This window comes from Melozone crissalis, unplaced genomic scaffold, assembly GCF_028551555.1.
Source record: "Melozone crissalis strain CALT ecotype California unplaced genomic scaffold, PUWL_Pcris_2 ptg000016l_1, whole genome shotgun sequence".
NCBI classification, from domain to species: domain Eukaryota; kingdom Metazoa; phylum Chordata; class Aves; order Passeriformes; family Passerellidae; genus Melozone; species Melozone crissalis.
The window spans coordinates 31,026,949-31,052,154 of NW_026535794.1; the positions used below are offsets into that span (position 1 = coordinate 31,026,949).

Sequence of the window (25,206 nt, forward strand, 5' to 3'; positions counted from 1 at the left end):
AGGATCCAAGCAAAACAACTTGAATTGCTGGTAGTGTAATAAATTACAGTTTTCACTTTTGTATTCTGCAAGTGAAAACAGCACTAAGTCAAGCTTGAGAGAGGGAAAGTAAAGGATGACCTTTTTAATTCGCCCTCACCCATTACAAGTAGAGGAACTGCAACATGGAGCAGTGAGAAATGAAAATACAACACCCATCATTGTGTGAAGGGACAGATTCTGCTCCCATGAAATGGGGTTCCTGTGTTGCTAAGAGTTAATTGTCAGGTAGCAGTAGATGAAAGCCAAACCGGGCTCTGGGATGGTCTGCTGTGGTGGCTGTTATCTCATTTTCTTCCATGGATTAATTTTCCCCTCTTTAACTTTAATTAGATAAAAGTCTAGGGGCGGGAGGTGGCCCTGGAGTGCTCAAAGGGCACGAAATGGTCAAGAGCTGTTTTCTCTCAAACTTTGATTAGCCTATTTGATAAGTGATACTAAGCACCCCAATTGGTTAATGAATGAGGGGTGCCCTGAGGTAAATGGCTGGGAAATTTAGCCTCCCCCACAAGGATGGTGAGTATGTAAACTTCTGTCCTTCAGTTAGGTGTCTACCATGGTCAGGAGTAAGGGTGATTTATATCCTATCTGGGTCCTGGAGTGTATCTACATTGATTGACTCTCTTGATCTTGACATCAGTCACTTCAGCTTTCAGAGAAAGGGGGAACATGGGAGATAATGAAAGCTACATTAAAGAAGGCCTTAACATTTATGTAAACGTTATTCTATCTTCAAAGGCAGAACTATCTTTCAACAGAAAGGAGATTTATTTCCTAGTTGAAAATATTAGAAAGTGGCAATATATTTAATATCAAACTTCGAATGTTGGTGCCGATCTCAGCCTTTAGGCTTTGTCTCTTATTTCTTGACTAAACTGCATTATAGTCAAAGTTTTACTGCATACTGCTTGCAAGTACTGGTGCAGGCACACTTATGACTTGTGCAAAGACACACCATCCTCTCCCAGTGGGGAGCACAGGGAAGAACAGAGAGAGAAAGACAAAATTAGGAGTTTGAAAAATAGAAGCAGAAGTGTAGAGGAAACCATTTGGAAAACTCATATGTTACTTTGTATTGAATGTGTGGCTTTTATACAGGCAAACCCATGGCAGTATAAACCAGACACATTTAAACATTTAAATAAAACTAAAATGCACTTCTCAAATGCTCCCCTAGGGAATATCACCTAAATAGTAAGATTTCCCTGTCTGGTTGGCAACCTCCCATTGGCCTGGAGAAGAGGCAACGGATTTTGGGCATGCTGGGGCAGGAGGGAGCCTGGCAGGGGCTGGCAGTGCCCTCTCTCCACTGAGTGTGTCATCATGCAGCTGCAGCACAAACACCAATTAAAGGACCATTTTCAACAACGCTGAGCAGAAAGGTAGTTTGTACAACTGAGAACCAGGGCCACATTACCATCATGAGAGGCTGAAAAAGTGCACAGACCCTTCTGGGTAAACATGTCTAACTCTGCTATGGTATACCAAGACATTCACAACATCAGAAGGGCAGCAGAGAAAGTGGATGAGAAACTGTTATTTAGCAAATCCTGCAATATTAGATTGGGGAACATTTGTCTGAAATAATGAGGAGATCAGTTAAAAACATACAACATTTTGGTGTGGTGGGTTTTTTAGGCTTGAGGATTTTTCGTTTGTTTGTTTGTTTTTTTTTCTTTGCACCGAGTAGTGAAATTCTGAAATTTGCTGCCATGGAAGATTTGAGAATGAGCAGTACAAAACTGGATTAGACAAATTCATGGACAACAGGGTCATAAGCAGATATTCAAGGAAAGACAGAGGGATGTGCCTCTAACATCTAATAAATTAGAGAGGGTAACAATGCTCATTCGCTCTCACTAAATAGCATCTCCTATTGTCTGAGACATTTTTGGTCATGATAGACTGGCCTAATGCAGTGAGGCATTTCTTGTGTTCTTATCATCATAAATCTGCTTTGGCTCATCTCATCCTTCAGTCATAGCCAAACTTAGATTCTTCTATTCAATTTGTGTACTAGTTTTCTGTCTAGCTTTAGGGTAAAACACATTTCTATTTCCTTTTCCTTGAGCGATGAATTATCTTTGTCAACAAGACAAGCCTATTCCCTTTTTAGCTATGGGTCCCAAAATCCTTCAAATCTGTCTTCACAACATGCAAAATACACTAGTATTCCTGAGTAAAATACTGTTGCTAAACACAGGCTAAAAGTGCAATAAAGTGGTAACATACAGAACATTAAGAGATAGAGAATTTATAGCCCAGCATCATCTTATTAAATATGCCAAGAACTAGGACTACTATGTAAGGCTAAGTAATTAAGGGAAAAAAATATATCTGTGGGAAATTTTTGTATTAACTAGTATCATTTTAGGCAGAAGGCATGCAAATAAAGCCTTAGTTGCTAAATCCTCTCTGTGATGTTTGGTAACCAGCAGACATAAGACATAACATTTGCTCTCTAAATGGAATATGATCCTCTGTCTGGGAGAACTGGTCATTAATATGCAACCTGCAGAGCTGGGATATTTCTGTGGTAGTGAATAATTTTTTTGCAGTGAAAACACTAGAACAAAAAAATACATAGCAAGGTGAGAAGGAAGAGGAAGTTGTCTTTCATTCAAACACAGAAATATAGAATTACACAATCTAAATGAAAACCTTTATTTTATCAGTAATAAGATGTCATGGAATGGGAAGTATGCTAATCAAGAAAAGCACAAAAGTATGGTCTTCACAATCTATAAACCATATATTTTACTAAGATAAAGGAAAATGAAAGGGCTGGTATCTTTCCTAAATCCAAAATCACATGACATTAAAACACCTGGTCAGAACAAGTTAGAAGGAAGTACAAGTTGTTTCTTGGACAGCATTTCTGGGCAGATAACATCTACTGAGTGGTATCCCTAACATTATGCTATACTATATTCCTTCACACTCTTTTTTCTGCAGAACACAAACAAAGCTGGAAGTGCTAACCTCCCATCTAAAAGCACCTTTAAAAAATAAATCTAAGAATAAAGCACAGACAAGATGGCAGGAAAAAAATCCTCTGCATGGAACTGCTGCTGAGGTGTCTCCCCTGTGTTAAGGGGGTTGAGCTGTACTTGACTTTGAGGTTTCAGCACTCCCACTTCCTCAGTCTTAAATAAACGGTTCGTTCTGGCAAATCAAAGAAAACCACACCTGACTTTACATTCATACTTGTAATTTCCTCAGGTCCACGGTGTTATTCTGAGAGAACAGACAGCCCATGAGCAGAACTGCCCAATGGATTCATTGACTTATTCTTAGAGAAATAAACAAGCATGATTCCTGCACTGGAGCTGCTGAGCTGAGAGATAATATCTGTATATCTGTGCAGATATTACCAGCGTCTAGATCAGATTTTTGATTCTTCGCTTAGTGACCAAAAGTCCAGACTCCTAGAGCAATTCCTAAATTACAGTCCCAAAGACTCTTAATTGCTTGCTACAGGGCAGGCAAATCCCTGTCACCAGTCATCAGGACATCCACTGGGCAAACAGCCCAGCTAAGCAAATAGTTTGGCTTAACATGCACACAAGCCCACAGCATTAGATGAGAACCACACATGTGCATAAAATCTGCTCTAGATGAAAATGCCTACAGAAAACTGTGTTCATGCTTTGTTAGGGTGTAGCAAGTACTCAAGGTGATAAATCATCTCTGTTTCTCCACCCATCCTCTCCCAGCTGCACAGTGACTAAATACTTCTATCAACCAGGCTTTAAGTCAAATCAAGCTTTTAAAAATTCCTCTTTCTTAATGCTCTAACATGCATGGGTTCACAAAATTAAATTACAAAATTTTTATCTTTTGGGATCAGCCCTGTTTCCTCCTCCTTGTGTTTACTTTCCTTCAGTAGCTGACATCAAAATGTTTTTTGGAATGCTGAGACTAAATAAGTTATGCTTAACTCAATATCTAATATAAATAGCCCTGGGGAAGCTCCAGCAGCACAATCATAAAAGCTACAGTTTTATTTAATAGCTTGCCACACTTTGCTGATATAGTATTTCTCTAATCACCAATCTTTACGTGCCTTCCTGACCTTGGAGCTCCCTGTCCGACTGACTTTGTTGTATCAAAGGCTTGTGTCATTGCGAGAGTGAATGGCTTTCATTTTTCTCCCTGAAACTTCCGGTTCCTGGCATCTGCAAAGAATTATTCCAAGCAGTGTTTTGCTGCCTTGCGGCCACTGCCCTGTAGTGGCCTGGCTGATGGAAGTGACTTTTCCCAAAAAGGTTAGTGACTGTGGGCAGGCACTGCAGCTGGTGCACAACCAGCCCTGCTTTCTCAGCTGATTTTGTCTGACCACGGGGCTACCACAAGCACACATCACAGCAATTCATTTCTGGGGCGTTTGGGGAGGAATTGAATAAATAGGGTATTATACTGCTGGTGAGAGACTGCTTTACAGTGGACTACAGCAATAAACAAAAGCCTTCCAAAATAACCACAGATTTCTAAAGCTTTCCTATTACAACAGAGGTAATCTAAATTTAAAAACTTTTATAGAAGTTATCATTGCATAGTGATGCAGGGCATCAGGGTTTTCTTACTGAACCTCATACTGTATAAATATCCAAAACCCACACTTGTGGTGCTCTATTTGCAGGTGATAAGAATGTTGGGACCTGGATCCAGAGTCTGAGCTATGATTTGTCTTTTTTAAAGCTGGATTCTTGTTCTCTCTAGTCTAGTTTCCCTCTCCTGTCTAGTTTCCCTTCTCTCACTTTTTCTCCTTTTGCTCTTGTTCCTTATATTTACCTCTTTTTTTTTCTTTTATATGAAATGTAACTGGAACCCTATGTACTATGCCAAAACAAACTAAAAGAAACTCACTGTTTTTTTCTTTTATTATTTTTTTATGGGCAGGGGGGTGTAAGGAAGAGGAATTTTGAGGTAGGTTTTCATTAAATATTATGTGCCTTAACTCCACAACTGCAGTCAAGCACCCCTAGTATTGAGCACCAAACTGTCTCATTGCAAAGGACAAACTACTTGAAATCTCCATGGTTAGAAGAGATAAAGCCAGGATGAGATAAGGTGACACAAAGTCTCAGAGACATTAGAACACTGGTGTTAGCTCATACAGCTGATCAGTAACAGATAAAATTTGAAAATCCTGCTTTTTCTTCTAAGAGACAAGATTAGGACAGCATTCCTCAGAGACGGATTATGTATTCCAATTACTTAAATTAAATTTTAATTCAAAGAATGAAAACAAAACATCTTCAGAGATCCAAATCCTCTCAAAGCAACCTAACTTGACCCAAACCTCTCTGGGGACTTTCAGCCCCTGGTGCAGCTCTTTCAGCAGCATGGCCCTGTAACCCTTCTTAAATGAACAGAGAGGCTCTCACACCCCCCGTGCCCCTGGGGAGCAGAGAGCCCCTGGGGACACAAACACTTCACAGCTGAAAGGAGCCAGCCATGGGCCCCTGCTCAGGGCTTTTCACTCCATTTTTTCTCATTAAAATACAAGCACGAGGTGACACAACTCACGCCTCTGGTTGAGGCACAGAGTGTGTGCATTGGTCACCCCAAGCTGTCTCCATGGGAATGCGCTGCCCACAACAGCAGGGACAGTGGGAATTCCCTCTCCTGGCCAGGGTTACCCAGGCACCTATAGATACCTCTGATGCTGTCATGCTTTAATCTCAGTTGGCAACTAACTACCACACAGTCCCTTGCTCAGTCCTTCCCAGTGGGATGTGTGGGGGGAATCAGGGGAAAAAAGTAAAACTCCCTGGTTGAAATCATAACAGTTTAATAAGTGAAAGAAACCAAAATATGATGATAACTAGCTTTTGCCTTGGGTATTCCCTTGGTCTTTTTTGATTCAATGGGCCAAAAATCTCACTGCCTTCAGGTGGCAGCTACTCCTAAATTAGCACTGTATTTTCCTTCCTGCCACATGAAGTTGGAGTGTATCACTTACATTGTAACACGATGAATTTTGCTCTTAGCAATCATTGCACTGGTAACAAAACTTAGTTTTCAAAAGAATTTTGGCCATATCAGTGTGGGTAACTTGACACTTTTTATACTGAAATGTTTTGAATCTCCATCTAGCTCTGAAAGGGAGCTCAGTAACCATTTACTGTCACACACACAAAAGGCTGGAGATTAAATGAGGTAGCAGATGCTTCCACCTGAAGTTGTATTGAACCCAAATTTTCAAAGTATATTCTGGGGTTTTGTATCTGGAGCAACTACTGGATGTACCCAAAATCAGAATTCTCTAGATAATTAACATTTTTATATAAAATTTATTGAAGTCTTGCAATTTCATGATTCCTTCTCCCAGAAAGAATGAGGCCCAGGAACTTCTTAAGGGTGCAATAACACATAGGGTGTTATGACATTGGCAAATATTGCTATATGAAAGAAACAGTCATCAGGGCTTAAATCCAGGCTGAGGGGGCAAAAAAAAGGACAAAAAAAGAACCTGGTCATAGGTTAGATTGATACCTCACAATTCACATGAGAAAAACTGAGAAACAATCCTGTCTCTTATTTCCATCTGTACAGGAAAAGTCTTTTAAGTTCGCTGTAGACTGACTAAAAATAAGCAAAGAAGGCCAGGTAGCAGCCTTCAGATTCTTATGAATTAAATTATATCCATATGCAAAGCACATTTCAATAGCCAAGGAGTCACTTGGATATGTGAATCTGAACTTTTATGATGAAAACCAGGGATATTTCTAAAATTGTCAGAAAAAGCCAAAAGCTCGGCCCCAATCTTACAAATTTTCTCCCTTTTTGAACATTGCTATTATTTAATTGCTCTAATTACATTTTTGTACCAATTACATTTAGATTTATTATACATTTAATTGCTCTAATTACATTTTTGTACCAAAGAGAAACCCCAATACCCATAGTCAGAGGAGGATTTGGAAAGGGAGAGAGGGAAGGAGCTGAGAAGCTCACTGCTTGTGGCTGGGCCTCTGGACAGCATTAGGTTTTCTGGTTGGGCTCAGGGCTAAATCTGTCATTTTTAGCATATCTGTTGATACTGCAATCAGGTCAGGTTTAACCCCTGTGGTTCCTGGGAGGAAACCTTCAAACATGCCTTGTCTTGTAGAGTTCCACCAGGAACTGTTGGGCTGGCAGCCCACAGTGTCTTGAGCACTCAAAGCTTTCAGCCCACCTTTGCAGCTCTGCCAAGGGCCTGAGATACATTTCTGAGATATATTTGTCTGAGATATATTTCACAGCATCCATTCTTTTTCAGGAGGTTCCCAGTGGCCAGCAGGGCTTCCAGGCCATTCTGAATGCAATGGCATGGATGTGGGGTGCCAGCTGTTTGGAGTGCTTTGGCACTACCTTGCTTGCAGTGCTGTCAGCACATCTCTTGGGACTCTCAGTGGCCCCAAAGGTTGGCTGTGGCACGACGTGCACACACGTCACGATGTGTGCACCCCTGTTATGTGACTGCCTGTCCTCCTGATTTCTCTGAGTAGGTTTAATGCTTCCAGAGGTTGGTAAGAAAATGGACTGGATGTTCCCAGCAAGACTAAGGACCACACTGACCCCAAAGACACAGAAGCTGCAAAGTTCCATGAGCTCTTTCACCACTTTGTCAAAATGCCTCATTTGTGGGTGATAGGGATGATCAGTCTCCCTCTCCTCATCCAGTCTGCTCAGAGCCCTTTTGCACCCAGCTTAAAGATTATAGAGTAGGGATCACAGCTTTTAGCTTGTCTGAGCAGTACCCAAAAGCTGTGATATTGTACAATGACAATTGCTCCAACATCTTTCTCCTATCCTTTATCAAATCCAGCACCATCAAACCAAAACAGCTTCTGACCATACCTCCACGGCTATCAGTTGTAATAAGAAACACAGAAAGCCACAGTGCTGCATTATCTCATAATTAAACCAGATGGAAAGCCAGAAATTGAGAATACCATTGGTACAATACAATTATTACTGATCCAGTGGTTAAGGAAAGGACTTAAAAAATCAGGATTTCCAATCCTTGTGTACTTTGGATCCATAACATCTACACCTTAGCTTCTCCACACAAGAATACTCTCTATGTAGTAGATAAATTACAGATTATTTTCATTATAATCTTTAATTGGATAGTATAATGCAAGGTGTATATGTATATATATATATATATATATGTATATACACATCATATTCGTAAAACTTATTACTGAGCAGGAAAGATAACATTCCTAGCAAAAATAAGAACTACAAAAAAAAAAAACCTTAAGCACAATATATTACATTATATATCTGTCTGAAGAAAAAAAGACATTTACAAAATTATACCAGTGAAAATTCGTAACACCTACTAAACCACTGTCAGACAATAAACAAGCACAGCTTTGTTTTCAGCATGTTAATAGCTACACTTCTGCTACAGAGGAAAAAAAATTATTCCAGGCACTGAAAGATTTTGTTTGTCACAGGCCCCAAATGGAGAGAATTTGGGGACAGCTATAATGTTATCTTGAGTGAACACAGGGCCAACATAATTACGAATAAAGAGGTAAGAAGCAAGGGGAATTGTCTGCATAACTTCACTTGGTAAAATCCTCCCATAGAAGGTGGCAGGTAGGAAATCTGCATAATAACAAACTTGTCACAACACAAGGCCAACTAAATACAACAATTAGAATTAACATTTTGCTTTGACTGGTTCTCAGGATTCCTCCACTCTGTCCTCCCAGGTTTCACTAGATATAGTTAAATTTGTAGCTTTTTATTTGGTGCAATATTTTCCAGTATATATTTTTAACAAGTGTTGTATGGCTGCAAGAATTCTGTCTCCCTCCTTTGTGGGCAATGCTTTAAGATGCAGCTATTGAAGTGACAAATCATTCTCTCAGATATCCCAGTGAAAACCCACCATAAATTTCTTGGTTCCCCTCTAGTTTATCTAGACTTACAACTGTGTAAATAATCCAAAACAGAGCTGAATGTTTTATAACTTGTGATTGGAGGAGGTTGCCTTCTCCACTGACTGCCAGGTCCTTCCTTTTGAGTTACTGGAAGGTCTCTGCTCATGGACTGCACCCACACAGCTCTCAGGATGCTGTATTTGTGCATCCCAGCTGGCTCATCTGCCTCTTCCCCACTGCTTCTGGTCTTCCTGCTCAGCCACTAACTCCAAGACAATCTCCAGCACGTGGATGTTCTCCCAGGCTGCCATCAGACCACAGGGAGAGTGGTTTTAAGGGACTTCACCAGCACAGGAGTTGATCTTCAGGGCTGCCTTCCCCAACATATGAATTGAGACACCACTATCTCAGCTGGCCTTTAAAACAAAGAGATAGCAATTCTAAATACTAAGCAGCTATCCTCTGAAAAAAAAAAAAAGAAAAGGGCCACTGGAGTAAGTTGCACAAAATTTATCCTTCCCATGAAACAGAACAGGTAATATGGTATCTGCTGAAAATTACTTTGCATTTTAAGTTTGGAGATTTACTTAAGGAATAAGAAACTGCATCATTTATCTTGCAGTCTGCATTATACAATCTGTGCTATGCTAGCATATAACATTTTCCTTGTTTGTTTTTAACCCTCTAATTGTTCCTAAATCAGTAAACATAAGGGTTTTCCCCTCCATTTTCAATTTACCCATTCTGGCAATTCTCCCACTATGTTAAAAGCAGCAAACTCTAGGCTGAGAAAACAAAGTGGGAAATATTTGTAAGTAATCTTTGATGTTCAATTCAATTTTTATTCAAATTACAAATAAATTGATCTTATCCCAAATAAAAATAAAAAAATACAAGCTGTACTTGTTTGTTGCAGAAATATATATTCTACAAATGCATAGAGCATTCTACAACTATGTAGAACTCTAAGTATATAGAACAGATCTGAAAGGATTTTTGTGACAGTTTCTTTTTCTATCTGCAGCATATTTCCTATATTCAAATCCTTTATTTTGTAGTCTCAAGTTATATCGCCATTTCCCTGTATATCACTATTTCCTTGTGTTCCAAAATCTGAAAAGTGTAGTAGGGCACTGCACTGAAGAAAGAAAAATGTTTTAAAATATCTTCTGATAGCTGCAGATGTGTGTGTGTACATAGACAATTTTTCAAGAAACTCTATTTCTTATTACATATATGTTGGAGAAATGTAGCCTGTGGGCATTTTAACCACATTGAAGTAAGGTGTGAGATTTGGCAATATACCTTCTCTGAAATCTTCAGAGGGGTAAAAGTCACAGACCCACAGAATGGCTTGGGTTAAGATGTAACTTAAAGGTCATCTAGTTCCAAACTCCCTGTCACGGAGAAGGACTTCTTCCTCTAGGCCAGATTGCTCAGAGCCCCATCCAACCCAGCCATTAACACACCCAGGGACGGTGCATCCACAGTTTCGTGCAACTTATTCCGGTGGCTCACCACCCTCACAGTAAAGAATTTATTTCTGATATCAAATCTAAACTTAGAATTTTTTTTTCAGTTTGAAGCCTTCCCTGTTGTCCTTGCATGCTCTCATGAATAGTCCCTCTCCATCTTTCTTGTAGGCTTCCTCCAGTTGCTGGGAGGCCGCAATTAGCTCACCCTGAAGCCATCTCTTTTCCAGGCTAAACAATCCCAATTGTCTCAGCCTTTCCTCACAGGAGAGGTGCTCCAGCCCTCTGATCATCTTGGCAGCTCTCCTCTGGATACACTCCAACAGGTCCCTGTCCTTCCTGTGCTGGGACCCCAGAGCTGATACAGCACTGCAGGTGGGGTATCACCAGAGCAGAGCAGAGGGGCAGGATCCCCTCACTCACCTGCTGCCCACACTGCTCGGGATGCAGCCCAGGACACCTTTGGCTTTCTGGGCTGTGAGTGCACATTGCTGGGTCATGTCCAGCCTCTCATCCACCAGCACCTCAAGTCCTTTTTGGCAGGGCTGCTCTGGATCTGTTCATTCCCCAGCCTTGTGCATTAGATACAGTGGCCTGCACAAATGCTCTATGGAGAGAGAACAGAGTTGGTCAAACACCCCAGTGATGGCTCTAATGTTTGCAGACCGTATGGTCCACTGGTGTTCCCCATTCTGACTTCACTGCACCTCCATCTGTACACCCTCATGATTTTATACTTAGCCACTGATGTGTTAGTGTGTCTTGACTCTATATTGAAGAGCAGGGTTTTCCAAGATTTTCTCTTTATATGTCAGATCCAAGTAATTTTCATTAATTTTACAATAAAACCTGAACTTAAAAGAATTGTCTATAAACCCAGAGCAGAATCTATTGAAATATGCAGAAAATACAAATCTGCAGCAGGACTGCTAATGACTTTAGTCTGGAGAATATTATTTTTCTGTGTGAAGGCCAAAGTAATGATTCTTCACTTAAAAAAAATCATACAAGTCTGCTACAAAAGTAGTTCTGATGAAGAGCAGAAAAATGGAAGTGGTTGAAATGGTCTGCATAAAGTAACACCAAACTGATTTGCCAATACTGTTGAAGAGAGTTGGGCGACATTTCTGAGAGCAATGAAACACATGGGACAGTTGATGTTATCATTAATTTGTTTTGGCCAACATATCAACTTCTTGATTTCAGAAAGCTAGTAGGATTAGGTGGTTGTAATCATTAAACGTTATTATAGAGCCTACTTATTCTTCATATCTAAGTAAAAGAAGAAAATACTTGTTAATACTTAAAGTTAGGGCAAGACATGTGAACAGTTGTATTTTCCTTTTGCGTTCATTCTTCCCTGCATTCTTTATTTGGAAAGCACCAAGTGACTTCTGGAAAGTCAAGTTTTTTTCAGTAAAAGCAATAAAGTAACAGGAAACCTCTTCGGAGATTTCCTTAAAGAACAAAAAAAAAATTACCACAAGATATTCAGGTGGTCTATTTTTCCCCTTTATTGTACCCCCAATTATTTGTACATTTGTATTAAGTATCTGGGAGAGTCAGAAAGAGAGGAAAAGATTCAGCCAGGAGTGAAGCTCTTGAGGAGGTGCTGCATTTTCTTTGGATGAGTGCTGCGCACAGTGCAGTCAGCACTTAGGCAGGAGTGACAGAAGTCAAGTACCTGCCAATGTCGGGAGCAGAGAAGGCAAGTCTCACAGGAGCAGGAACCAGGAGTGAATCCAGCAGCTCAGCTGGACTCCTGGAATTTCCCTCCACTAAAAATGCTCTGACTTTCGGGCAACTTTTTTCAGTCACTTCCATAATTCCTTTCTTCTTAATCAACCAGGTTTCAACATAATGACTGCTTGGTTCATATTTCTTAACAAAGATAGCTGAAAACTTCTCAAACCTTGTGACCACCTTGATTCCTCACTTACATGGCACCAACATGGGTCATGTTAAGATGGTCAGGCTTCTGGAATCTTTCTGTCCAAGAGAGGTAATTTTTAACCTCTCTCCCTTTAAAAACACATGTCAGCAACCCATCTACCTCCTCATGCAACAGCAGAGGTAAAAGGGAGGGTCCTGACTCTGCTGTTACATCCTTCATGCTGTGACTCCAGCCAGCACTTGCACATTTAGCCATGCAACCCCATGGCCAAAACGCATTATGTCCCACGAACCTTGATAAAGGAGCATGCTCTCGTTATCCCATTAAGAGTCTTTGCTCTTCCTCTATTTAATGGCCTAAAAGTGTTGTAATTTTTATAACATTTTTTGTCACTAGAAGGGAAGGATGGTAGGAGAGGGACAGGGACCTCTACAGCAGCAGCTCTGCAGCTCCAGGAACAGAGGGGGAAAACAAAACTGGTTGAGGGTGATTCCTTGAGCTGTCACTGTGGTAGGATCTGCCTAAGTACTAAGCTCTACCTTAGCAGCAGCTGGAATAAGCTATTCCACAGTCCTTCAGAAGGCAAGGTGAAGGCACAGGGCTTATTTTGGACTTATTTTGCTGTGAGAGGCAGCTTGCTGCCCAAGGCAAATCTCTGCCTGGTACTCCAGGCAGTTTGGGGTTACAGCTTTCATCCCACTGCTCTGTATCTGCACCCAAGATTCAGTTTTTAAGACTTCATTTCTGTTTACCCATTTTCTAGTCAACACTTGGATTACAGTGTGAGAAATCCAAATTCTATAAACATCTTGATAACATGTGACCTAATATATCCAGATGGCTCAAGGCTGACTGTCCTGTTTTTTCCTGTCTATGCTTTTCCTTGCTCTAAATCCATTTCTACCTATTCAATCTATGTGTCTGTAACCATACTTGTAATTTACTTACTTTTCAGAAAAATGCTGATTCTGAGTTTGTGGTTGACTATATTTCAGATTGTGATACTGTGTTTTTTGAAAGTGATGACCATGGAAGTTGGTGGCTGCTCATGTGGTTTTGTCAAAAATAGAAACTGGTAGGACATCTCGGTGATGTGTTTTCTCCAAGTGACAGAGAAGTTAAAAAGATGTCTCAAGACATTCATTTGCAAGGATATCTCAGACTGGTTTCTATTTTAGGTTTTATATATTGACAGAGAGACACCTTTCCTACACTTTCACATTTGTTCACACACTTTTTTTTTGGAAGACCTCAAGACCTATTTTTGCTTGGTTTCTGAAGGCAACTAGTTATGGTTCTGTTTAAGGACAGTAGGCAAAACAGCACTTCAAAAAACTCCTGTGTGAAAATTGCTAAAAATTCCACTTAGCCACAGTTTTTTGTCCCAAGGAACAAAACTCCTTTGTACAGGCTTTCATTGCTTTCTATGTTTTTTTTCTGTCACTTCTGAGGATAATCAAGGTCAAACCTATCAATATATTGTACTATATTTCTGAAGGACTGTTAACTACCTACTGGGTTGAAGGAGAAGTTTCTGGGTGACCAGAATTTCTGATTCAGTCAGACTTTGGATGATGCTGTCTTAGTTTGGGCCAAGACTGCCTTCACAGGGACCTTAAAGCAGAACTGAGCTCTGTTTGCTGCAAGCTGAAGAAGCCTTTTTGCTGGATGCAGTCACTGGCTGGCCGGGACATCCCTTGGATGCATTCAGCTACAGCTGCACTAGGAGGGAGGTAGAGAAGACAAGTGGCAGGATTTGAGGTTGCTCTGTTCCCATGTTGCCACAGGGGTCTGGACATGTCCTAGTCCAACAGGAGCCATGGGGTGAGACAAGGCATCAGAGCAGGCATCAGAAATATCCTTCAAAAGAAGGAGAGAGAGGAAGGTCTGAAAGGCAGGCAGCAGGTCTTGTTTTCATCCTTATCTAGGGCAAAACTTTCTGAAGCATTTGCATGTAGCTTTCCCCATCAGGAAATTACCCATCCTTTGGGCAATTTTCTGAAAATCATGTGGAAATTAGCAAACAGACCACCAAAAATGCTTTGAGAGGAAAAGCTTTGTAAGGTTAGTAGTGCTTAAGGTCTTTTGGGAGAGGAAGGCAGGACAGGCAAAACATGGCAAAACTTTTACAAGTCTATAGACATTAGCACACACTTCATACTTCAGGAGAATGCACCAAAGGCACAACAACAGAGGGATATAAAGCTGGCCACAAATATATGAGAGTAGCAATCATATTATTAAGAAATGTAAAATTTGCTCTCCCTAAGAGGAAAAAAATGTTCTCTACCACAATGAAAAAAAGCCAAAGCATAAACCCTGAAGAGAGGTGTGAATATGCCCATACACATGCAGGATTATGCTACAGACATACAAATCTTTGGATTTATTTAGCTGTGACTAAATATTAACACATCAAATTTAAAAAAAAGACTGCAAAAGACTGCTAAGAGGCAAAAAAAAAAGCTTTTATGAGTGAATCCCACTTTTTTTTTTCTGCATAAAACATAACCATTCAAAGGAGTTGTTGATATATAGACTACTCACCTATGCTTTACCCTCCAACACAGACCATCTAATAATCTAAAAAAATGTACTTGTGATTTATCAGGTTCTCACAGTCAGCAGAAATAAATAAACAGATCTCATTAAAATCTTAGAATTTACAAAATGTTAAACTCCAAAATGTGCAAATCACACATCTACATGAAAGGAATACTCACACCAACCCAAATTAATCCAAACCCCTGCTAAACAAACCTTACAGTAATACTAGGAAAACAACAAATATTTACCTCCCATGATCCTAAAAGGCTCATCTTCTCTTTAGATACTGATTCTAAAATTCCTTCTCAAAATAATTACTGAGGGCCTGAGCTTGTTTCTGTGTGAGGGGATGGATGGCCCTCCACCAGCTCCAGCAGAGGCTCTAATTGCTTGCCTCTACTAATAAACTAATCTCAGGCACCTGGAACTAGCAGGCTCCATGCCGGGCAGACAGGGCTCAGGTTACCTATGAAATGCTCCAAATATATTCACACAAATCACTCGTCCTGCAGATGTGCAAATACTGCTTTTGTCATATTGCCGGAGAGACGGACATGTGTTTGCGGGGCTGCAACACATAAAACCTGAAGATGAATTCATTGTGTTCCTTTAATCCCTTCCAGAGGCCAGGTGGGCATTTGGGGAGCCAGATAAGTGTGTTGATTATCCACATTACTCATTGCATTAATCCACTTGTCTGTGACTCAGAGTATCAGAAATGCTTACAGCACAAATATGTAGGTGGCTGGAAAAACTATATGTATATCATGAGTGCCTGTTGTGTGTAAAATAAAACCTGATCAGGAAGTTGGACTAAAACTTTGACTAAAATTAAACAAGTCTAAACTTTGCTGATATCTATGTAATATTTGTAATATTACAGTTAAAGGATCTGGATGCCACGAGGGGATGTAAGCCTCGGTATAAGCCTTGTGAGACAAAATACTTTTAAGAAATTTTAAAAGATTTTCACATAAATTTTGAAAGATTTTCTGTGTCTTTAGAAATTAAAGCAGGTGTCATGCAATGTCCATGCAACCTTCCAAAAATTTCTTCCCCTTCCCTGAACAGATTATGTTGACAAATATGTGTCAAACACAGTATGTGCCTGATTTCATTTGAGGAGGGGAGAATGACATAAACAGGACACATTTTAACCTGTAAATGGAGGAGAGAAAGAATAGGCTGTATTCTTGGTCTCCAACAAAGTGCTGAAATAGATGTCTAGTTTAGGTGATGTTCACACAGATTGATTCATATTTAAAAAAATTTTCAATTTTTTCATCTGCATAAAAAATATTGTTTCTATTGACTACACAGACACAAACACAAAATCATTTTAGAAACAAAGTCAGGAAAATCTTACAAAATTATCTGTGTTGTGTTATATTCTAGACTTTTTTTTTTCATCTTCTTCAAGACACTGTAAAAAAATCCCAAACCCAGAAAACAAACAACCCAGCAAAAATAAACCAAAACAATAACATCAAAACAAACAAACCAAACCAACAAACAAACCCAAAAACCACAAACAAACCAAAAAAAGCCCACGTAAATTGACTTTTTTAGATCAGAGACCTGGAAGGATTGTGTTTTAGATATTAACTGAATGGCAAACTTGCAGCTTCACTGAAAAAAAAAAAAAAGTGCAGATATTGCAGAACTGAAGTTCAGGTCTGTAAGGAAAAGAAGGGCAGCTCTAAATCCTCAGAGCTCAGAGTCAACCAGCACTGAGGAAATCCAAATGGAGACAGCATCCATCTGCCCTCAATGACAGCTGAATTTCCAAGACTTCTTTAAGTAATATGTTTCAGTAATAATGTTTGGTGAAGACTACCACAATCCACTGGTTCACCTTTACTAGCTTGAAGAACATTCCAAAAGTGAATAAATCCTCTTGTCTTCTGTACTCTAATGATTATCAGAAAAGTGAACTCAATTAATGAATCATTAATATATATGAACATTGAAAGATATATCAGAAAATCCCTTGCTCAAAGAACTACACAGACAGCATCTATTTAATTAATGCAATGAAGACAACATACAAGTTGAGGAGAGCAGCAGAAATAACAATGCAGAATTCCACTGATTTCCTGTCTGGCAGCAACATTCTGTGCCATGAATGGCTCCTGCAGGCAGGAGTTTGGCTCCTTCCAAACTCAGCAGGGAGTTTAGAAGAGTAGGCAGGAGACTGTGAATACGTGAGCATCAGACAGACAGTGCTGCTGCCATCATTTGATCTAGGATGCAGGGGGTAATCAATAGCAAAATACCTCCTGTGCCTACTTTATTTTCCACTAAGCCAGCACTGAGGAAAGTGAATGCTAAATTCTCACAAAGGAATGTATCTACTTCTGTTCTCCAAAGGGAGAATATTCCACACAATATTGTGTCTGTGCATTCTTCACTCGTCTCCAATCACACACACTCTCAGAAAAGGCTGTAAAAGATATATATGCCTATGAGAACAAAAAAAAAAATCTCCTCTGAAAATTTATCACAATCAAAATTGTTAGCAAAACTAAGCAAAAAGAGACCTCAGGAAAAAAATTCCTGAATGTTAAGTCTTATTGTGTTCATAGATGGATACACAGACCTGTTCAGATAGCTCATGATATTTCCTGGAATATGTAACACTATCCTGTCACTGAACTTTAAAAAAAAATAAGAAAAGTTTGGGACTGTATTTTTAAAGGAAGGGAAATGGTTCAATGACTAAACCAAGTCAATTTTTTAAAACATCTTTTTACTTACTCTTTTTTTTTTTCTTCATTTAGTCACTTATGACAAGGTCCCAGGTGATTTACCTTTCCCATGACCTTAAGTCATTTCACTGAAGCAGTGACTCTAGATATTAATGTGGGTTTTGGGGCTGCCTTTTAAAGCATTTATTCTCATTTCAGCTATTATTGATGAGCACTTGTTTGCATAAAGGCCTCTTTTATAACATGCAGGGTAGACATTCTCACATCCTATGAGCTGCCAATTTATTTTGCAGTGTGTGATGGGCTGGGGTACTCCCACCTGCCTTCCCACACAGCCTGAACTCAGCTTCACCTCTCTGAGCAGCCAGAAATCTCTCCTTGACCAAGCCAGGCCTCTGAGCTGCTGTCCCAAGCAACCACACACAGCAATGCTAATTGTTACTGCGTTTATTAAAAAAAACAGACAAGAAAAAGCCACACACACATATATATATATATATATGTATTCCTGCATTTATGTACATTGAGTCCAGGTGAGGATAAACAGAGCCTGCAGTTGTAAGTCACAAGTGTGAATTTCAACTGAATTCATATTAAGTGGTTTGAAAATATTTCTCTTGCATCCACTTTTGGCTGAGGTTCTGGGACTACACGCACAGAAAAAAGAAAAACAGAAAGGAAAGGGTTTGAGAAGCAATCCCAGTCTGTGGAGTGAGCCAGGTTCCTACTGGCTTCACAGAGTTTTAGCCTTTGTCATGTCAGCAAAAGTGACCATCTGTTGACAAAACAGAAGAGAAAATCTTCTTTCCTACTCTGTTATGCTCTTTTCACACCTGCCTATTTCCATGAAGTGTTTGCCTCTGCCTCCAGCCAGCAGCAGTTTTGACAAAAAAAAAAGATGGTTCCTAAGTGGGATCTCACATAACAATTCCTGAATTTCTAAACAATTTGTGAAAACGTATATGCAAATCATTGCTACTTTCCAGGGAGCTCTGGGAACTGAGTTAACTGCAGAAACTTGACTCTCAGTTGCTCAGTGCATTTGGTACTGAGTAGTAAGAACATCACTTTTCACTTTCAGTGCTGTGGGAAAATTTAACTTCTATTTTTTTACAGTCATAAAATGCATGTTCTAAATCATATTATGTATTCAATATATTAAAAAAAACTTTGTCTTTTATAAGCCTTTGCATAGGAAGCTGTTTTTCCTGTCAGGGAGAACTGACAGGTTGCCTGCCATCACCTACTCTCCAGCAAAGTCAGTAGCCCACACTGTCAGTGTGAAAACATCTGTTGAACGAATTTATTGAGTGAGCCTTAGGTACAGATTGGGGGGTGGGGGTCCCCACTGTTTATTACAGCCCTGACCTAATGAACTTAATTTGTTGACATGTTTCCCTCAGTGTCTTACTTGATCCCATCTCACATTTCTTTCTACTGTGCTGTTTTCTTGGAAACAGGAGTTCCTGGCACATCAGCATGTCCACCAGTTGCAAATCTACCAGGCTCAGATGGCTACAGTTGGCATGGCAGGATCAGATAAACATCGACCACTTTCCAGGACCCCATCTTCCCCCACTGACTCCACATTACCTCACCCAGACATGGACCAGCCCAGCCAGCATGTCTACACAACTGGTAGGGTTCCCTAAAGACTGCTTTTAATAGGCAGGGCAAATGCATTTGTTCATGTGGGATCAACAGACTTAAATACCTCAAATGCCTCCTGCAGCAATGCGCTCAGTTTTAGCCCTATTGCTCCTCTGTTTTATGATGCTATACTGGCACCAACTCAACCAGTGCAGCTGATAAATCACAGGGTTAATATTCACACAGTCATAAATTATTATCATTGACTAGCTCTAGCAATACAGAAACAGGTGCATTTTTGGTACCTTTAAGTCATTTATAGGTTTTTCTTTCCTTTCTCTATTCTCTGGTTCTTTTCTTTGTGTTCTTGTTGCCTGTTTTGTAAAGACACCACCAATAAGTTGAAGAAAGACCACCAGTAAGGAGGAAAACTGTGATGTAATTCTCAATGTCTTCATCTGACAAATCAGTCTTTGCTTCAAGGTCTCTTTCTCTACAGAAAGAGCAAAGCTGTAGGCATGACTAAGTGCTGATGGTTACAACTTCTGTGTCATTCAGCAGTTGTGTGGAGTCCACAGAGGCAGGTTTTACGCTTATGTCCTGGGCATTCCAGTCACTGAGGAAGCACGGGCTGTCCAAAGAAAAGTGATTAGAACCTCAAAAATCTTCAGTCAAAGGAAGGAAAATGACCACAGAAACCTCATTTCTTATTGTGGGTAATCTAACCTTGCATGAGAGTCCACCTTTTTAAAAGCCTGAATGTCAGTATTACATTAAAGCACGGTCAGAAGCAAAGATTCACTTTGTGCACAAAGAAAAACAAAAGAGGGGGAAAGAAATACTTGCAGTTACTGTTTATGAAGGTTTATGCCATAAGTATATTTCCTTCAGCTGGCAGAACTCCCCATGCCCTGAAAGTTTGCATTTTTTCAGGCTATGACCATGAGTTTATTAAGAATGGAGTCCTTAGTGGGCACTGTATGTAACTGTGAGACAGCGTGCTCCCATCTTTCCAATCAGAATGTGACCTTGGCACAAGCAAAAATGTATTATTGCTGTTGGGTAACAAACATTTGGGTTGTACAGGAACAAACATACTAATTCACTTTCCATGAGTTTCTCCACAAAGAATAGCCAAGTATAGACAGGATTCCTAAACCAGACCACTGTATTTCTAGTCCTATTCACAGAGTCCCCAAAACATTGTAAACTCATTCTAAGATTTGCAGAGCACACCACAAGTGAGCTCACTGTGTGTAGGCTTCACTGTCCCTTTCAAAAATCTGTGGTTTCAAAAAAAACAAAACCCCAAAACCTGCAGTCCCTTTCAAAAAGCTGCTGCTTCAGCCTGATTGCTAAGGTTTACTGACATCTTCTTTTATAATCCCCAGTGAGGGGAGTAGGGTCAAGGGGGTTACATAGATCTGTGGACTTGTGGCACTAGTGGAACTAATCAAGAAAGAAAGTGTGAAGTTGAGATGGAAAAATAAGAGAAGGAATGAAATTGTGTACAACAACACTGAATGGAGACGGTGATGGGAATGGGACATCCCTTGCATAAAGGGCTTGAGATGTGACACAAAGAAACCTGATAGGTTCAGCCATGGAAATGCAGACAGTCAGATTAGGCAGAGTCAAAATTTACCCTTCTTGTAATTGCTACATGAACACCAGTGGAAAGAGAGAGAAAGAAAAAGAGAGGAAGGAAGGAAGGAAGGAAGGAAGGAAGGAAGGAAGGAAGGAAGGAAGGAAGGAAGGAAGGAAGGAAGGCCAACTTATTGCAACTGAGATTATTAGTCTACTGAATTTCTTTTTTCAAAATATGAAGCATCTTTTTCTTGAATCCCCGATTCTTTTACTGAATCTTTTTTCGTTTTACTGAATCTTTTTTCTCCCCTTCACTGTCACTCAAGGTATAATCTCTACCCATTACTGAAAAAAAAAATTAAATCCTCCTATTTTCACCTTCCCTACAACTTTATGCTTCTTTTTCTCCACCTCTGCTCTGTACCCTCAGTGCTTTTATATCCTCTAGGTACTGGCAGTGTGGGGCTGTACCTGCTTGCAAGCTGTATCTATGCTAATAGCCAGTACCCCCTGGCTGATGGACCAGAGCACACAGCTCTGCAGTTAAGCCTTTCCTTTCTGCTTAAAGAAATCTCTTTCCCTGACATGTGTCTAGGCTTAAAAACCTGCACATGTAACCTTTATCACTCCAGCATTTGAGTACATCAAAAATAGAGCTATTTTTATGAGACTGATACCTTTGGAGTGACAATGAACAGAAACTGCAACACTAACAGTTCTAATACGAGTTTCTGTGAGAAAAAAAAAGCAACCCAACAAAACAATTTGTGTGTATTATTAACATATGGGATGTTATGGTACAGAATGACTTTATCTGTGCATACTATTTCCTGGATCTGGATGGTGCCCTAGCATTTATTCATTGACCACTTGAAAGAAAGAAAGAAACTCAGACCCAGTTTTTATTTATTCTTATTTGGCTTTTAGAAAATCCTTTAGGATGAAAGTCCTGAGGTATGTGGTCTGATCACAGTGCTGACCTGTTCTAAGCAGAGTTGGGCTACAAACCTCTGGAGGTCCCTGCCCACCTGAGCTATCTTATGGTTCTATGATTTTCTCCCTTAAGAGAGCACAAGATGGAACCAGCCATTGTCCACAGCAGTTGCAACACTACCATTTGTAAAGCATGGAAGGAAGGAATGGGTGTGTGCAAACAGAGAAAATTCTGGTCCACCATAAAGCAAAGGCAAATTCAGACTCTAGAAATTAATCTAATAACATGTCCCTGCCTTGAGTTGTTATTTACTGTTGGGGTTATTTTTCCTATTTAAAGGCAATATATTCTTGGAAGAAAAAAAAAAGGTAGGAGGAAAACTGTTGTGGCAGATTATTACAGGGGCATCAAACTGAGCCCGTATTTTTGTGAGTCATGAGAAAAATGCTTTTAGCCAAATATCTGAAGGGAATCAGAACAGAGATTGTTGTGAGAATTAAGCAATATATACACAGTATATGCACAAGATAATGAGTTAAAGGTGGAAAAAAAATAAAGTCCACTTAATTTTCATTTAAGCAGTTTACAGAATACTTGACATTATTTAGTTCAGATTTTTTGTTGGAATAATTTATTAGATATTCTTCCCTTGGGTTTTCTTGTTGGTACTGTTATTCTCCAGGGCAATTAATCTTCTTCAAAGCATACTGTTAGCCAATGACTTTTAGGTCTCTTGTTCTCCCCTCTGTTTAAAATATTATTAAAAGAAACTGACCCAAATAAAGCATTTTGGAAATGGATGTGTGTTAGGGAGTCCCCAGCAGGAAAATCTTGGGTTTTTTACTGATTTAAAGCAAATTCAGTTTCTTTTGTCCTGTGTCCCCGATCATTATATGGTTCAGTGGTGGCACCATTTCAGTCTGTCTTCAGGGCCACATTCTGACCTCAGTAATATTGGTGTAAATCCAGAATAAATCCACCAGTCTCAGTGGAGCTGCTCAGATTTACACAAGGAATCTGAGAGCAGAATCTGGCTGTAGGCATTTGTTCTGGAGAGACAGAATAACCATCTTTTATTAATATTTCACAGCAGTCTGCAATTGAAAACAGTTGTCTCCCTCTCTTCTTTTTTTTTCTTTTTTTTTTTTTTTTTTTTTTTTTTTTTTTTATGTGGGGGTGGGGAGATTATTGGCTGAATCCTGTTAGGGAAATCCTAGAGGCTATTTTTAGCAGTAAGCTCTACTGCTGCATTCTGGTATTGTACCAAGCACATGTGCTGTATGACCAGCAGCCACACATCTGAATCACTTGCACATCCTAAATCAATTTAAATGCTTGCAATAAATGAAAACATATATTTCAGTCTTTCTTTTCTTAAGTCAATTAATCCTCCTAGAAACAAATTTTACACTCAGTGGTGTGAATATCTTGGTATTTAAAAGTTTGGAGCAGATGCTTCTGCCATGCAATACTGACCTGACCTTATTAAACTGATATTGGATTCAGAAAAATTAACTCACATACAATAAAATTAGACTTCTAGTTATATTCTATTTCTGGAAGAGTGCTAAGAAAAGAAGTTTATCTCAACCAGAGCAGGCATCCTGAAGACACAGTTTCAATGTTTCACTTCGAAATTGGTTGCAACCCTGATATAAGAAATAAAAAAGTGTCATTATTACACCCACCTCTGTATAACAAAAACATAGTAATATGTTTTTATTTATTAATATAATTTCCATTACTTGCTATTTGGACTATTCAAGTAAGAAGAGTAAAAAATTAATTGAAAGAATGGCAGGCAGAAGTAACTTTCAACTTTCAGCTAATTTTTCTTAATGTTTAACAAGCATTTCTATTCAAATCCATTTGATATAACAGCCTGTCCTACCTGAAAGCTCCTGAAAGTCCTGATGCCTGTACAGTCAGCACATAAACAGCTTCCCTGTGGGTCAGGGGGATGGGAGGAAACATTTTCTTATCTGTTGGTATAAAGGCCACTGCCAAACTGGACAAGCTGAGTAGCCAACAGCCTGCAGGAATTAAAACTGTGAGTGCCAAGAAAAAAAAAGTGAGGCATGTGAGCATGCACTTTTTTGTGTGCATACTTCCAAGTAACTTGCAAGACCTGATGATAGAGCAGTGAGGAACTGCAGAGAAAGGAAATTATTAACTGCTTTGACAATGCCAGCAGATATTTTAAGCTGCATTAGCTTATTAGCTCCAGGTTTTCACTGGTTTTTTTCTTTCTTTAAAAGAAAACAGAATGAGAAAGTAAATTAAAAGATGTATTGCTAATGAACGATTATGTTTGCTAGATAATAATTTTGCATAAACTTAGTCATACTGCAGTTAGGTATTATATTTGCGTTCTTCTTACTCTTAACACAAGTGCATTCTCATTTTGGCTTAAATACCAAGATCCCAAAGGATCAGTTCTGAAGTGCATGAACTAAGAAATATGGCAGCACAAATATTTCTAGAGCAGCATAACTTCTGGCTGGCTTCTAACTGAATTATCTCAGAAACTTAACTTTGAATCACCCACGATGTACACAGGCTCTCGTTCAGAAAAGCTTTTAAAGACTTTATTGATGTTCAATACCCATTAGAGAACTTTCTTAAATAAAGGTGGTGTTGAGAATTTTGTTGAATCTGGACTTTAATTTTGTATTCAGCAGCAGGCGAATACGATTTTCCCAGAACTGTGTTGGCATCCCCAGTAATGAGGGCACATAAGATGTTTTGAATGCCAAGTATTGCAGTTTGGAGAAATAGTTAGAGTCTCTTTCAACTGTAAGGGAAAGAAAAAGCCAAGTATTTCCCAAATGAAAATGGTCCACATAGGGGTAAGGAAAATAATTTTTGTTCCAGACATGTCTAGGAGAAATGCAAAGAACAAGTAAATACAGAAAATCACTTTTCAGTGTTTCAGACTTGGTTTGAAAGCCTTGAAAATTGAATTTAGCTTGAGTCTACTCACTAAAATTTCTCTTTTGCTCCCAATACACAGCTACAGAACATTGTGATATTGATAGTTTTCTTTTTGTATAGAGCTGTTCTGTTCTTGAATAAATGACCATAGAAAATTCAAAAGGTACCTTGCACTTGCAGTCAAACAACAGGATTTGATCCTAATTGAGTAGTGGGTGGAACTTTTCTTTTTCAATGAAAAAGGACTCTGGCTGCCACTGTTTCGACTCTCTGAAACATTCATTTGATATGCTCTGAGATCTGGAATTAATATAGTATTAGTTAAGCAGTAAAACTGCAGAGTGCCATTGCCATTTTGTAATTTATTTTTAAAGGTTTCTCTAAATTACACTCTTTACACTTCAATGCATAACATTTTCTTGTTGTATATAGGTTAACAGCTTTAACTAACTTTACTCACTAGAGAAAGAGAAAACAAGTGATTCAGTAGGGAGACTTTTTTCCTAGCCATAAAATCTTTCAAAAGACATCACCCAATTACCCTTCTTCTTTATAGTTAATTGCATTTATTAATATAATTTCTTGAGAAATAATCTTTGCTTCATTGGTGTCA

General features: G+C 39.3%; 1 protein-coding gene across 10 annotated transcripts in view; it reads left to right on the top strand.

Annotated features, from left to right (window-relative positions):
- Nucleotides 1-25,206, top strand: part of HDAC9 (histone deacetylase 9) — a 452,941-nt gene that overhangs the window by 289,114 nt on the left and 138,621 nt on the right. For all 10 annotated transcript variants that reach the window (XM_054273209.1, XM_054273214.1, XM_054273213.1 and 7 more), the window contains one exon: nucleotides 19,009-19,186. In XM_054273209.1, the coding sequence (XP_054129184.1) occupies nucleotides 19,009-19,186 (178 nt within the window). The remainder of the gene's footprint in view (nucleotides 1-19,008; nucleotides 19,187-25,206) is intronic.